Here is a 15,259-nt window from a genome sequence, read left to right on the forward strand (position 1 = left end):
ATAAAAACAGTAATACATTGGAGAAAACCTGGTTATAGAGGCAGGGGGTAATATACATGGATCAAGGGCTCATACTGCAGCTATCTACAAGGCTCTACAAGGCTCACACCCCATGTGATTTGTCCAGGGGAATATTTTAGGTGGGCAGCAAGAGTTTGAAGGCATTTGACTATGGACCAATAAGATCGTATGTAAAGAAAGGGTTCAATATTAACTTGATCTCCATGCACAAGGCTCTTTTGCGAGAATCAGATTATTCATGATTGTCACCCAGACAGCCAGAGATGGTGTTTTTGAGAAGTCTTACAGAGCTTACAATGAATGCTATCTCTGGTGTTCCACCACTTCTGTTGTTAGCCTTTTGCTGTATTCCTGGAAGACCTTCTTCCAGAAGGGTTATAGTTTTGTGCAAGTACACCAGGCATGAAGGTGGACAAAGGAAACATAGGTTTCATGGTGATGGAGCATCTTTACCACTGAAAAGGTATTTGATGATTTTTATCTTGGAAGCGGTTGGACGTTGAGAATGAATGTGTCAAAACACAGGCCGTAGTTCATTCCTCCTCTGAATAACATTTACCCAACTCTTCCACCCATGCGGCTTACAGTATTTATAGATTATTTTCTTTCAACACACACATTTGCTGATTTGTTTCATTCAATCTACATTATTGTCAGAATTGTTTGTGATCACTTTCATTAAGGGCCTATTCACACTTAACGTGGAACTTTAGTCAGAAAATTAAGTCCTGCTAGGTCACTTCAGGCTGGCCCCTTTTTCAGGTATAGCTATGTAAAACATTAAAAATAAGTGCCTATACTGTTTAAAATACAGTGATACACCATCTCTCCCTGGTCTGCACATGCTCAGCTGCTCTCTATTTTTAGGCACTGTTCCAAATTGGTAGAGGCCAATCTGCTGACAGCCTATAGATTTTCTGCTGTTCTGGAGCTCTGGGCTTCAGCAAAATGGTGGCCTCCAGCAAGAAGAAACAGGAGCAATTCTAGAGGCAATTTACAGCACACTCATTTTGGTAGCATAATTGTTAATGTGGAGTGTATGTTTCTTGCTAAAGAACATGATTTTTAATTGAGTTGTTATGAGTAAAGATCCACTATAGGCTCTCCGTTGCAGTGCTTTAATCCACACACTTTAGTGCATTTTTCCCCCATGCATTAATAGGCACCAAGACAGCCCATTCATTATGTCTGACAACTCCCCACTATTGATGAAATTGTACCGGACTCTTTTCTGATATGTGCATTCTGCTCTACTGTACAATACTTTTGGGGTCCTTGTGGAACAAGCAGCTGTAGGATTTCACAATAAATGGAACCACATCAGATCACGCATTGAGCATAGGCATGGCCATGTGCTGTTGTAACACATGTTAACGTGCACATTTTAGCATGCCATGCCACAATGCACAAGTGTAAATGTGCTCTGAAAGACCTGTTACATATATTTATGCTAAAACCGCATTGAAAAAAACCCAACAATTTCTAATTATTTTCTATTTTATTTAAAACACTAGTAGAATGCCCACACATTTATTTATTTTTTGTAGATACAATTGGAATGTCTGAAAATCGAGGGCACTTCTACCATACTGGATGTACCTAACACTGCAGAAGTCCATTGCTCTCAGTTGGACATGCTGAGGAGTACAGCAGATACACCAGTCTGGACGAAAGTTGTAGAAAAGGAAGCACATATATAAAGGGTTTGTGTCGGTGGGCTTTGGCCTTAGGCCAATGACATCAGCTTCAGTTTGAGATACTTCTGAGATCTTTCAGAAATTGACTAATACATTTGACCTGCAGTTGACGTCCTTTTGATCTGCTTCGAGGGGGTTTTTGCATTCTTGTTCAAAATTTTTCTGACTTTACTAGCCAGTGCAAACCTGCATAAACAGGTTCTGCCCTTGTTTAGGTGAACAAAGTCAAATATTAACACAGTTGTATGAATGCATAGAGGCTTCATACTAGAGGTCAGTAGTAGTTATGGTCTTCAGTCCTGCAGCATTCATACATGAGTAATTCACCTTTTAGCATTTCTATGAGTTCAATGAGACAGAAAGAACACTTATTTGGTATAAATACAGTAATTTCCACTCTCTATACCTCTCCTAGTGTTAAAAATATCTATAAATATAAGCTTAAAAAAAGATAAAAAAATATCCCCAATTTGGAGAATTCAGAAAAGTTCATACATTCTTGCGCCTATGAAAACAGCAGGTACGTATTGTAAGAAAAACACTTTCCTGACACAGTAATTGCTTAGTAAGTGGCAGAAATCAACTAATCAGGTACAAAATGTTTTACCACAGTAAACAGGAACCCTTTAGAGTTTCACAGTCTAGTTGTCCTTGTTGGTGTTTGATACTCTCCATAATAATGTGTGAAGGTCAGTGATTCATGTTCCTTTTAATAAACATTTCATGCATGAAATCCCAAAATTTTTCCTGACTTGTTTCATTCCTTAAAATCATGGCCGTAAGAGCTTCTCCCTGGTCAAAACCTTGCCAGTAATCCTGGAGCCACATCTGCTTCCAGCTGAAAGAAACAGAAAAAGACAAATGGCATTACAATTGCATGGAGAATACATTCAATCAGACTAAGGCCGGCCATACACAGAAATTTGGATGGTTCATCTATGGGCATGCTAGTTGTACTTAAGAAGTCGATCTATTGATTGACTTCAGTACAACCAGCCTGTCATTTTTTGTGTGATCACTGCCAGCCTGCTATAGCTGTAAGCAGTAATCATTGTATTCTGCGGGTGAGCAAGGCTCCCTGCTGGCAGAACACAATAGCGCTGCAGGACAGATTTCCCCATCAACACTGAGTGTGTTGATAGGGAAACTGAGCAATTTTCTTTCCTTCAATCCATGGTTGAAGGAATGAAAATTGTATAATGTATGACCTGCCTTAAAGTGTAACTAAAGGCAAAACTTTGGGGGGATTTTCTCTCACTTTCTGTTTTGGTTATGGAATAGGAAATGAAGGGAAATCTCCCCTTTAGGACACAGATGGCAAAAACAAAAAAAACTGACATGGGTTATAACTCTCCTGTACGCTATCCAAACTGAGAAAAAAAAAATTGCCTTTAGTTACACTTTAAAGGTTAAAGTACAGTATATCTAAACCCTAATTGGATGACACCTAATTTGCTACAGCACTATGTTGCATAAGCAATTACCCTTTTATTTCTTTTAGCATCTTACTGCCTATTTCTTGCAGCCTCTTTCCACTACTTCCTGTTTATATATGTATGCACTGCATTTGGTGGGTGCACGATATCCCTCCTGATGGTGACAAACGTGACCCATGCCTGCATATGGATGCAGTGCATATACAACAGATATCCCACACTTGGTGGCTCTCGAGCTCTATCAATAAAATATCTGATTGGCTGTAGCAAAAATATGATGGTGAAAATGAAAAATTAAGTACATGCATAAAATATTATACATATAGGTAGGTCTGTCGATGTAAATATGAATTAACAGTACCTATCATCTTCTGGAAGCTCCTCCGCACTTCCCAGGCCAGGCACAGGCATAGGACATCCCATATGATTGTGCGCAGCAATGTGTTTAGCAGGAGCTGGACCTTTTCCCCTTCTATGTTTCTTCTCTGCTTTGACTCTTGCATTTTCCTGGTCACATACAAAGCATTCAAAGCCATTGAGGTAGTTAGGAGCCGTCATGTCATTCACTCCCCATTCTCGCTTCTCTAGATTTTCCACCAGGAACTTGTTCGTGGTTTGGCCAGGTTTTTTATATTCTAAGTATCTCAGGTATTCTTCATCATTTCTGTCCAAAGAGAGGATAAAGCCTGCCAGGTCTTTAGGTGAAGCAAAATCATCAATCAATATGATAGAGTGGTTGTTGGGCATCCAGTCCTTCACAGAAGGTGAGCCTCGGTAAATGGGAACAGCCCCTAAATGCATTGGGCGCCAAAGCTTCTCAGTCATATAATCAGTACATATGGCATTTTCCATGGCTAAGTGAAACTTATATCTGGAGGTGAAAGCCATAAATTCTGGATCTTCAGTAGTGGCTGTTGAAGTGTCCTCAAGTCTTTTATTTGGGAGTTGGCGATTCTTCAGACAATGGCCATAAGAATCAACCTGGGACACAATCAAATGACAGATGATTCATAGTTTGCACAGAGCTAACAGATATGCACCAAAGATTACTCATTGCCTACTGCTGCAATAGTGTTGTTAGCAAAGAAATCTGGAGTGTTGACACCTCCCTTGACTTGTCTTCAAATGAGTCAGAGGTGGCATCTATTTTTTCTACCTACACTATCTGGCCAAAACTTTGTGGACACCAGACTAACGCACATACAATATAAGGCCAAAAGTATCTGGACACCCCTATAAATGATTAAGTTCAGGTGTTTCCAGCAAAGGCTACAGCAAAGACATTCTAACAGTTTGTGGCAATAATTTGGAGAAGGTCCTTTCTGTTCCAGCGTGACTGTGCTCCTATGCACAAATGCATGGTGTGCTGAGTTTGGTTTGGAGGAACTTGAACAGCCCGCACAAAGACTTGCCCTTAACCTTTTAACACATTGGAGATATGCAGAAAGGTGTGCGTTCTCACATCCAATATCAGTACCCAGGCACACAGAGCTCAATGCACATAAACTCCTGCAGGAAAACTCCAAATCAACACAAGTGTGGAGGCTGGTATAGCTGCAAAGGGGGAAGAGAACCTCCTTAATAACATCTATGATGCTTGAACCGGATGTCCAACAAACTCATATGGGTATGATAGTCAGGTGATCACAAACTTTTGGCCATATAGTGTATACTGTAAAATCAGCAGCTGTATTAAAAAAAAGAAAAGCTAACCAGAGGAGTTAGAATATAACTAACTAGAATCATAGAGCTAGCCCACAAAAAAGAGAGCTATGTTAGAACTATCACCTATGGAACCAGAACACTGATGTAAAGATGGCAATACATGAACTGAATTTAAACTAATTTGGGCAGGACAGTGGCTAAATGGTTAGCACTTCCGCCTGGCAGTACTAGGGTACCACCTGCCTGGAGTTTGCATGTTCTCCCTGTGACTGCGTGGGTTTCCTCTGGGTACTCCAGTTTCCTCTGACACTCCAAAGACATGCTGGTAGGTTAATTGGATCCTGTCTAAATTGGCCGTAGTATGTGTATGTATGAATGTAAGTTAGGGACCTTAGATTGTACATCCCTTGAGGGTTAGGGACTGATGTGAATGTACAATATATATATGTAAAGTGCTGCGTAAATTGACAGTGCTATATAAGTACCTGTAACAAAAATAAATACTACTCCCTAGTTTAAAAAACAAAAATTCTATTCAAGTATGTATTTGTAATCCAAATAGTATCTGCTATTGCTCCCAGCCTTCTCCCAATTCCTTTTTTTTTTTTTTGCTTCTGTGGTCTGATTTCCTGTTAGAGGGTGGATATGTTTGTTCTCCGTGGTCCCACTGTATGAAGGAACATGACCACCTTCTCTTGCTCGATCCCAAGATGGACTAGGCCAGTGCACATAACCAGGGCCTTGGATAAGGGGGTACCACCAGTTCTCCTGTACGGGGCCCAGGCCAGAAGGAGAGCCCAGGCAGCTGGGTGAATCAAATATGGGCAGGGAGGGTGATCAGCACAGTGGGGGGGAAATTACTGGAACCAATGCCGTGTATGGCTCTCTCTACAGCAGCTGAAAGCTGGCTTCTTCTCCTCTCTCTTCTGCTGGCTTTCAGCTGCTGCAGGGAAAGTCATACAGGGGATCAGTTCCAGTAATTGCCCCCCCGCAGCATCCATCACCGTCCCTGTACACCATACATTTCCATCAATGCTGCCCAGACCCCCCCTGTGTGCCCCCACCCCCACAGAGCTGCTGGCTTCCCTCCCCTCCTTCCTACTGGTAGCTGCAAGCACACAATAGGATCCTTCAGAATGGAGAGTAGGCGAAGGTCTGCTAAATATGTCACATTTACCAGCCCTTTCCTTTCCTGAATAAACACAATGAGTGATCGGTATCAATCACTCGCTGTGCTCATTGACAACTAAAACTGTGGGGGTTCTTTTAGGGGAAGGGGGCCCTGTCAGGTTGGTTGCATGGGGCCCTGTGGTTTCTAACAGCCCTGCACAGGACCACAACTAACGTGCACTGCTTGCTCCAAACAAACGGAGGTGAGGAGGGAAGAGGAACAGTTTGGGAGCTCAAGGAGGTAGAAAACACAGAAAAAATGTTTTTTTGAATAAAAAAAAAAAGGATTACAGGGCCAGATTATTTTTGGAAAGGGTATCTTTTAGACTCCATGCACACTAGCATTTTTTTTAAGCTCCTAGAGCAATTTTTTTTGCTCCTAGAAGCTAATAGTGTTATCCTGTGTCCATGCACACTATTTTATACTAGAAAGTGTGTTTGGAGCCTAAAGCTTGATGCACAGTAGTGTTTTTCTAAGCTAAAAAAATGCTGGATAAAAAACGCTTGCAATAATGTCCTTTAGTAGTGTTTAGGAGCGCTAGCGTTTTATTAGCTTTTTTACAGTACATGTAAGAGAAAGAAAAGGTAGAAAAAAACTTTTAGGAGTGTTTAAGAATGTTCCACGTTTTTTTCTGCCAGATAAAAGATCCCAAAAAGTCTAAAAAAAAAAAAATGGTTCTGCTCCTAAATGCTGAAGCTTGAAAAACGTTACTAATGTAGGATGACACTATTTAGCTTCTAGGAGCAGAAATAAATTGCTAATAACTGCTTCTAGGAGCTTAAAAAAAATGCTAGTGTGCATGGAGCCCCAGCATTTAGAAGCGGAAACAAAATTGTTTCTGTAGAGTGTTTGGGAGCATTTTCCCAGCAGAAACACTCCTAAACGCTACGAAAATGCTCCTAACATCTTTTTTCAAGCGCTTTTTTTTCTTCATTTACTGTAAAAACACTAATAAAACACTAATACTCCTAAATGTTACTACAAGCCAACACAAAAACGCTACTATCAGAGCTTTTCATCCAGCATTTTTTCTAGTGTTTTGTGAGCTTATAAAAAATGTTAATGTGCATAGAACCTTAGCGTGACTTGAAATCAATGATATTAAAAAAAAATATTTATTTAATTTATTTATTTCAGGTACTTATATAGCACCATCAATTTACACAGCGCTTTACATATATTGTACATTCACATCAGTCACTAACCCTCAAGGGGTGTACAATCTAAGGTCCCTAACTTACATTCATACATACACATACTAGGGCCAAGTTAGACAGGATCCAATTAACCTACCAGCATGTCTTTGGAGTATGGGAGGAAACAGGAGTACCCGGAGGAAACCCACGCAGGCACAGGGAGAACATGCAAACTCCAGGCAGGTGGTACCGTGGTTAGGATTCGAACCAACGACTCTAGTACTGCCAGGAAGTGCTGACCATTTACCAACTGTGCTGCCCATAGGCATTTTAGCTTTAACGTGGTTGCAAAGGCTCAAGGTTTTTTACCTTCATGCATTCTATGCATGAAGGTAAAAAACCTTCTGTGTTGCAGCCCCCCTAACACTTACCTGAGCACCCTCTCATTCCAGCGATGTCCACGAGAGCCTCGGTTCTCCAGGGACTCTCACTCCTGATTGGCTGAGGCAGCAGCGGGAACCATTGGCTCCTACTGCTGTCAATCATAGACAGTGAGCCAGTCAGGAGAGGGCAGGGCCAAGCCATGGCTCTTTGTGTAAATGGACACACGGAGCAGCAGCTGTGGAGTGCGCATGCTTGGGGTGCCCCCATAGCAAGCTGCTTGCTGTGTGGGCACCTGACAGGAGGGAGGGGCCAGCAGTGATCCAGGCTGCTCTGTTAAAATTACCCTAAATTACCCTGTGGGCTCCCCCTCTCCACCCTCCCTAGATGGCAGGACATCCGACTGTTGGAATCACAGCCCCACCACCAAATGAACAATCATTCGACTATGGCAGTGCAGCTTGCCTACCCACGCATGCGCAGTCTGCTCTCTCTCTCGCAGCAGCTGAGCTTAGTGTTCTGCAAGTGAGAATGCGAACTGCACAAGTGTGCTTAGGCAAGCAAAGTTTCTAGCAGCTGAGCAACGTGTTTGTGAGGTTGTGGGGCAGCACATCTAGACATGAATGAGAGGGGAAGCCAATGGTAGAAGCTGCTTAAAAACATATGATCATTTTTAAAAATGGAGAGCAGCATAGTAATGTGCACTTAAAGTTTTTTTTTTAAACTGTCATTAAAGGCGAACTCTTTAGGTCCTTTGTTTTTGGTACCCTCTGATTCACTGACCAGCAACAAGCCTACAGATGAGTAGTTCTGACTTCAATGACTGCATGCTTGTTCTGGCTTATTGACTCAGATGTCGTTAATGGTGAACTATTATTATTATTATTATACAGTATTTATATAGCGCCAAAAGGTTTGATCAGTGCTGTACATTATAGTGGGGGACAGAACATGAGACAATACAGTAACAAAACAAAACACGAGGGGGTCAAGGGCCCTGCTCTTTGGAGCTTACAATCTAGGAGGGAGGGGAAAGTGGTACAGGAGGAAGTGGCTGTGGGGGATGGAGTGGTAGGAGGAGTGGAGGAGATCGGCTGTTAAGTGAGGGTGGGGTAGGCTTCCCTGAAGAGATGGGTTTTCAGGGTGCGCCTAAAGGTGAGGAGGGTAGGTGACAGTCTGATGGATTGGGGTAGTGAGTTCCAGAGGATGGGGGAAGTCCTGGAGAAGTCCTGCAGTCGGGCGTGGGAGGGGGGAGACCAGGGAGCTAGAAAGTAGGAGGTCTTGTGAGGAGCGAAGAGTACGGGTTGGGTGGTATTTTGGTATCAGGTCGGTGAGGTAGTTTGGGGCAGCGTTATGAATGGCTTTGTATGTCAGTGTTAGTATTTTGAATTCAATGCGTTGGGCAATCGGAAGCCAGTGGAGGGAATGACAGAGGGGACTGAAGCGGGGATAGTCTGTGATGAGGTAGGCCAGTGAGGAGGGAGTTGCAGTAGTCCAGACGTGAGATAATAATGGAGTGAACGAGTTGTTTAGTAGTGTCTGGGGTTAGGTACGGACATATTTTGGACATATTTTGGAGATGTTGCGGAGGTGGAATCTGCATGAGTTTGCCAACGATTGGACATGGGGTTGGAAGGACAGGTCTGAGTCTAGAGTGACACCTGGGACTCTTTAAAGGTTTGCTATAATGAATTTATAGGGGAATGATATGTAATATTTACAATATGTTGTAGAAGTAGATGTCATTATGTAAAAATGTCACTTACCTGTATGTATTTCATTAACTCCTTCACATAGCGGTCCCTATTCGATGGAACATCGCAGTGGGACTGCATGTAGAGTATGGGGGCATAGCCCTCGTCACGCCATTTCTTCTTCTCTGCTAGAGACACTGCTGGGTGCTGTAAATAACTGATAGTGGGCAGCCACTGTAAGGTGAGGGGGTAATCAGACTCTCGTCGGAAGGTCGCTGTGTGGTTGAACAGCCTGACCCCTGGTAGATGTGACAGAACATAGTTGTTCATGGGGGACTCTTCATGAAACAGAGCCCATGTCTGATGGGGCAGCCTAGGAAGGGGGGCTTCATAAGCCCTGAAGTCCGTTCCATAGAAGATGATAGATTTAGTCCTCTTGTGAAGTTTCACACTTTTGTTCTTTGTCACCATACAAGAGCTCTGGGGACAGTCGATCCGCTCAGTGTCCCCCGGAAAGTGTGGGAACAAGTTTTCGCTCCACCATAGAAGAATCGGCAGCTCTTTGTTACTCCTTGTGTCAGTGTTACCGGGACCCCTGTAAGAGTCTACCATCACAGTACCCATATCTTGGGTGGAGAAGCCCCCGGAGGGCTGGAAGGCGGACTCCTCCCAATGTCCAGGCATTGTCACCACATGCTGTTCTGCCACTAGATCGGGGTCACCATGGATGAGTTCCTGGCTGAGGTCATCCACTCCTGGATCTGGGAACATGGTCTCCCCTTCAACATATTCAGCGCCGAGGTGGTCCCACTGGCTGGAGCCAGCCCATACACAATGAAGCAAACAGAAAATACACAAAACAGCAAAGTAAAGGGAAGAGCGGGGGGATAGACCCCGGACCTCCATAGTTCTCTTCTTACAGTACCGTGGCATGCAGAGCGGACACAGGAATCCCTGATCGGTATTGGCTGTCCTCCGGCTTCTTCTAGTAGATTCTGTGCTGGGATAGAACAGGTTAGTCCTCTCAGCAGACTTGACATTCCTATTATTCATATTATACACTTTGCAGTGGGATTACATCAGCAGAATCAATGGACAATACAGTACAATACGCAGCCTCTATTGCAGTCTGTTACCTCGGCATGGCCATCAAACAGCTGGGACTACTTTCCTGTGTATGTGGCTGAAGGGGAAGGAAGCATCAGCTTTCTGATTTTTTTTTTTTTTTTCCTACAATGAACTTTACTGACAACCCAAAAAGCAAGACGCTTTAAAAAAAAAAAAAAAAAAAAAAAAAAAAAAAAAAGCACAGATCTTCCATGCATTGTAAAACAATCCTCAACCACGAAAAGCTATTCCTCTCCTCGGACTCCTCATCCCTCCCTCTTGAGCAATTAGAATTTTATTTTAACATAAATACATTTCTTGTAGGACTGCATTCACACATGAAACGCACGACTGTCAAGCATTTTCAAGTGTGTTTTTATTTGAGCATTTTTGCCAGTGTATAAGAGCATTTCAAAAGAGTATTACAAGCATTTTACTTGTGTATTCAAGCTTCAGGACAGGTTCACACCATAGAAACGCAGTCCAGATGCGTGTCTTCATGCGTGTTTTTTACGTGTTTCGGTGTAGTTTTGATGCATTTATCCCCCCTTTTTTTTCTTCACTTTAAATAAGGACATGTGTTCTAGTGTATGGGCAGCACAGTGGCTAAATGGTTAGCACTTCCGCCTGGCAGTACTAGGGGTCATTGGTTCAAATCACAACCACGGCACCACCTGCCTGGAGTTTGCATGTTCTCCCTGTGCCTGTGTGGGTTTCCTCCAGGTACTCCAATTTCCTACCACCTCCAAAGACATGCTGGTAGGTTAATTGTATCAAAATTGGCCCTAGTATTTATTTATTTCAGGTACTTATATAGCACCATCAATTTACATATATATATTGTACATTCACATCAGTCCCTAACCCTCAAGGGGCGTACAATCTAAAGTCCCTAACTTACATTCATACATACATACTAGGTCCAATTTAGACAGGATTAACTTACCAGCATGTCTTTGGAGTGTGGGAGGAAACCGGAGTACCCGGAGGAAACCCACGCAGGCACAGGGAGAACATGCAAACTCCAAGCAGGTGGTGCCGTGGTTGGGATCCAAACCAACTGCCAGGTGGAAATCCTAACCATTTAGCCACTGTGCTGAATGAATGTAAGTTAGGGACCTTAGATTGTACACCCCTTGAGGGTTAAGGACTGATGTGAATGTACAATATATGTGTAAAGCGCTGCGTAAAATTGACGGCACTATATAAGTACCTGAAATAAATACATTTAGGTGTGTTCTAGTGCATTTCTATGTGTTTTACTGCTTTCCAGTGCAGTTCAGTGCAGAAAAAAATGCTCTACTTTTTTTTTTGGAACTGACCACACTGGTGTGAACTATGCCATTGGAAACCATATAACCTATTATGCATGCGTTTTTGACGCAGAAAAAAAACACACTGGACTGCATGTGATGTGAACGGGTCCTATGGCATTTTTGTTTTAGGCAATGAAAAGTACTAGAGGGAGGAGTCCAGTTCTTAGGTGCTGTTCCATGCTTGGGGTGCCATTCATTGTTAATGGCACCCAAAACACAGCAAGCAGACATACAATTTTTGCCATGGAGAAAAGCCCAACAAACGTCAAACTGCATAAGCTGTGCGTTTGTTGCATTACAGGGCCATTTCACACTCTGTGAATTTTCAACACATATGTGGTGATAATTCACTTGCCGCATTGTAACACACTGCAGTTCATTGCAGCGCAGCGGCCCAAATCTCACTGCAATGTCAGGTAGCACAGTGCATGTACTGTACTGACGTTGCAGTGAATGAAGTGTACATTTTGTACACGTCAAGCTGGTGCAAAAAAAAAAAAAAAAAAACCAAGCACCAAAACGCACAAAGTTTTTACAAAAGTATGAGGGTTTCAGAAGTATATTTCAAACATTTTACATGTGTAATCAAACTACAGGTGTTTTTGTGTTCACCAATGGAAAGCACTAGAGGGAGGAGACCAGTTCTTACCACTTACCTCTCCTGCCGCCATGTTACTGTGATAAAGAGGAATTATTGACAGAAGTCTCATCAGAAACAGCCACTTCTGGGAGCATTGATGTGTTCAATGGTTCCTTATTCTGGTCCCTACACTACTACTGTGTGTATAGTCAGTGGGAGAAACCACTACAGTGTTGGACTTGGCAATGCCGGCCGTGTATGCATGGTGGCATCATGATCTCCAATGGGTGAGGTTGGAGATCGTGATGTCACCAAACATGCGCGGCCGCCATCGGATTCCTGGGAATTGTAATTCTGGTATGGCGTCTTCTCCCCTAGGAGATTGTGAGTGTTTATAACCATCTGTTAAATAAATGTTCCGATATGGATTCACACTATGAGAGCTTGTTACTCCTTTTTTTTATGTTCTGAGTACTAATCGGTCAATGGTGACGCTTCCTGAGGAAGTCCAATCCATTATGCTCCCCAATCTGCAGATCCGATCCATCATGCGGGGATTGTCGGCATGCAACCTATACAGGGTGACACTGGACCAGCTCCACGAAAAGGTAATTTGTAAAGAAAACCGATGATCCCCGCAGGATGGATCGGATCTGCAGATGGGGGAGCATGATGGATCAGACTCCAATCCATTATGCTCAATCTGCAGATCCGAACCATCCTGCGGGGATCGTCGGAGGGGGTGTCACCAAGTGTTATCGCACCGGGTGACACAAACCCTAGGGATTCCCCTGAAATCCTGTATAATAATAATAATAAGAGGTTTTGAATCAAATTATCTGCTGACAGAGAGTACTTTAACTTCTCAAGGCATTCAGCCCAGGTTCACACTAGGCAGTGCAGGACACCGCATGTCATTTGCACCGAAATCACACCGCATTCCTGTAAAAATTACAAGCAAATATCTGTGCGGTGTGATTTCAACCATACATTTTGTATGGCTCAAATCACATCCACACCAAAACGGTGCAGGACCCTTTTTTAATTCTGCACCTGAATCGCATCACATGGGTGTTCTCACCCCTGCAATGCAATTTCTGGCAATTGCATCCTGTTTTGCGATCTGTTTCAGGGTGTCAATTTATCATTGACACCGGCACCAGATCACATGAACGCAATGTGATTGCAATGCAGAGCAAGAAACGTGCAGAATTCGCAGCATTGCCCACACGGCATTGGGGTGAACCCAGACAGAGAGTCACATACATTTTAGCAACCGCATAGATGTGCTTTGGTGAAAGGAGCAGTGGGTGTTTCACATGTGAGATTTGACGAGTGCTATCTTTTAAAGAGGACCACACACTAGTCAATATGGATCTTTATCTTTAAATGGACATTTGTTTAATGTTGGGCTTTATTTATCACTACTCGGTATTGATTATTTTGCACTTTGTATGAGCGTGGCAAATGTTTTTTCTGTATTTTATTAAAAACTTGACAGCTTTCAGGAATTTGTTTTGTAAATAACAGGGCTTATTAAAAAAAAAACCATCACAGAGTTTTTTTTCTCCTACTCTACTTAATTATGTCATCTATGGTCCGAAAAACTGCTAATTGAATTATTTCACACATGAGTGACCATCAAAGCCCCAAGGACCTCATCAACAGTAGAATAGGATTTTTGCACTTGCAAGGTCACATGTCCTTATTTAAATACTTTGCTATGCTCATTGAAGAACACATCTGGATATACACTGATCAAAAAAAAAATGAAAGGAACAAGTTTTGATCAGAGTATAGCATCAAGTCAATTAAACTCCTGGGATATTGATCTGGTCTGTTAAGTGGCAGAGGGGGTTGTTGATCAGTTTCAGCTGCTTTGGTGTTAATGAAATGAACAGGTGCACTAGATGGGCAACAATGAGATGACCCACAAAACAGTTTTTCACTAGTTTTGCATTTGGTTAGGGTCAGTGTCACTACTGGTAGCATGAGGCAATACCTGGACCCTACAGAGGTTGCACAGGCAGGCCAACTCCTCCAGGATGGCATATCAATACATTTCATTGCCAGAAGGTTTGCTGTGTCACCCAGCACAGTCTCAAGAGCATGGAGGAGATTCCAGGAGACAGGCAGTTACTTTAGGAGAGCTGGAAAGGGCCTTAGAAGGTCCTTAACTCATCAGCAGGACCTGTCGCTGCTTCTTTGTCCATTTTGGTGGTGGGTCAGTGATGGTCTGGGGAAGTATATCCATGGAGAAATGCACAAATCTCTACAGGCTAGAGAATGGCATCCTGACTGCCATTAGGTATTGGGATGAAATCCTTGAACCCATTATCAGACCGTACACTGGTGCAATGACAAAGCCTGGCCTCATGTGGCAAGAGTATGCAGGCAGTTCCTGGAGGATGAAGAAATTGATACCATTGATAGCCCCCCCACCCTCGCCTGACCTAAATCCAATAGAACACTTCTGGGATATGTTTTGGTCCATCCAAAGCCGCCAGGTTGCACCTCAGACTGTCCAGGAGCTCAGTGATGCCCTGGTCCAGACCTGGGAGGAAATACCCCAGGACACCATCCACCGTCACAGTAAGAGCATGTTCCGATGTTGTCAGGCATTCATACAAGCACATGGGGACATACAAACTACTGAATACCATTTTGAGTTGCTGCAATAACATTTCAGAAAAATGGTCTAGCCTGCTGCATCATTTTTTCACTTTGATTTTCAGAGTGTCTTTAAATTCAGTCCTCTGTAGGTTGATAATTGTTATTTCCATCAACCGATGGGGCATCCTTACGTTCCTAACACATTACCCAGTCTATATCAGTAAACAGTAGAGATCCAGCATGCTATTTTTTCCCATTGAGATCTGAACATAGACTTATACTGCCATCTACAGGAGAAATGGACACTTCTCATGGAAACCTAAAAAACAGCACCCATGAGGCCATAACCCCTCCTAGCTCACACCTGCTCAGTCATTTTAAGCAGTCCAAAGAGATATCATATATGGGGAGAGAGCAGTGTCTACCAATGTACTCAGAGAAA

The 15,259-nt window shown here is 43.0% G+C and overlaps 1 protein-coding gene across 2 annotated transcripts; it reads right to left on the reverse strand.

The window, feature by feature from the left end:
- Positions 1 to 1,500: 1,500 nt before the first annotated feature.
- Positions 1,501 to 10,396, reverse strand: POFUT4 (protein O-fucosyltransferase 4). 2 transcript variants are annotated; one of them, XM_089680190.1, is made up of 4 exons: positions 10,338 to 10,396; positions 9,274 to 10,201; positions 3,516 to 4,135; positions 1,501 to 2,556 (listed from the first exon to the last, which is right to left on the reverse strand). In XM_089680190.1, exons 1-4 carry the CDS (start codon positions 10,349 to 10,351, stop codon positions 2,409 to 2,411), a joined length of 1,710 nt encoding a protein of 569 aa, XP_089536316.1. In that variant the 5' UTR covers positions 10,352 to 10,396; the 3' UTR covers positions 1,501 to 2,408. The 2 variants fall into 2 exon arrangements, with proteins under 2 accessions (XP_089536316.1, XP_089536315.1); XM_089680189.1 differs by having other exon boundaries at positions 9,274 to 10,396.
- Positions 10,397 to 15,259: the final 4,863 nt, after the last annotated feature.

Source organism: Staurois parvus, unplaced genomic scaffold, assembly GCF_062004578.1.
Source record: "Staurois parvus isolate SC_StPar_1 unplaced genomic scaffold, SC_StPar_1.0 ptg000236l, whole genome shotgun sequence".
Classification (NCBI taxonomy): Eukaryota; Metazoa; Chordata; class Amphibia; order Anura; family Ranidae; genus Staurois; species Staurois parvus.

Bases quoted from the DNA above. Each gene is read 5' to 3' on its own strand.
- POFUT4 (XM_089680189.1), bottom strand. From the start codon at position 10,254: ATGAATAATAGGAATGTCAAGTCTGCTGAGAGGACTAACCTGTTCTAT. The intron at 4,136-9,273 runs GTAAGTGACATT...ATTGTGTCCCAG, and splicing joins AGTTAATGAAATACATACAG to GTTGATTCTTATGGCCATTG. The intron at 2,557-3,515 runs GTACTGTTAATT...TGTTTCTTTCAG, and splicing joins GAGCTTCCAGAAGATGATAG to CTGGAAGCAGATGTGGCTCC.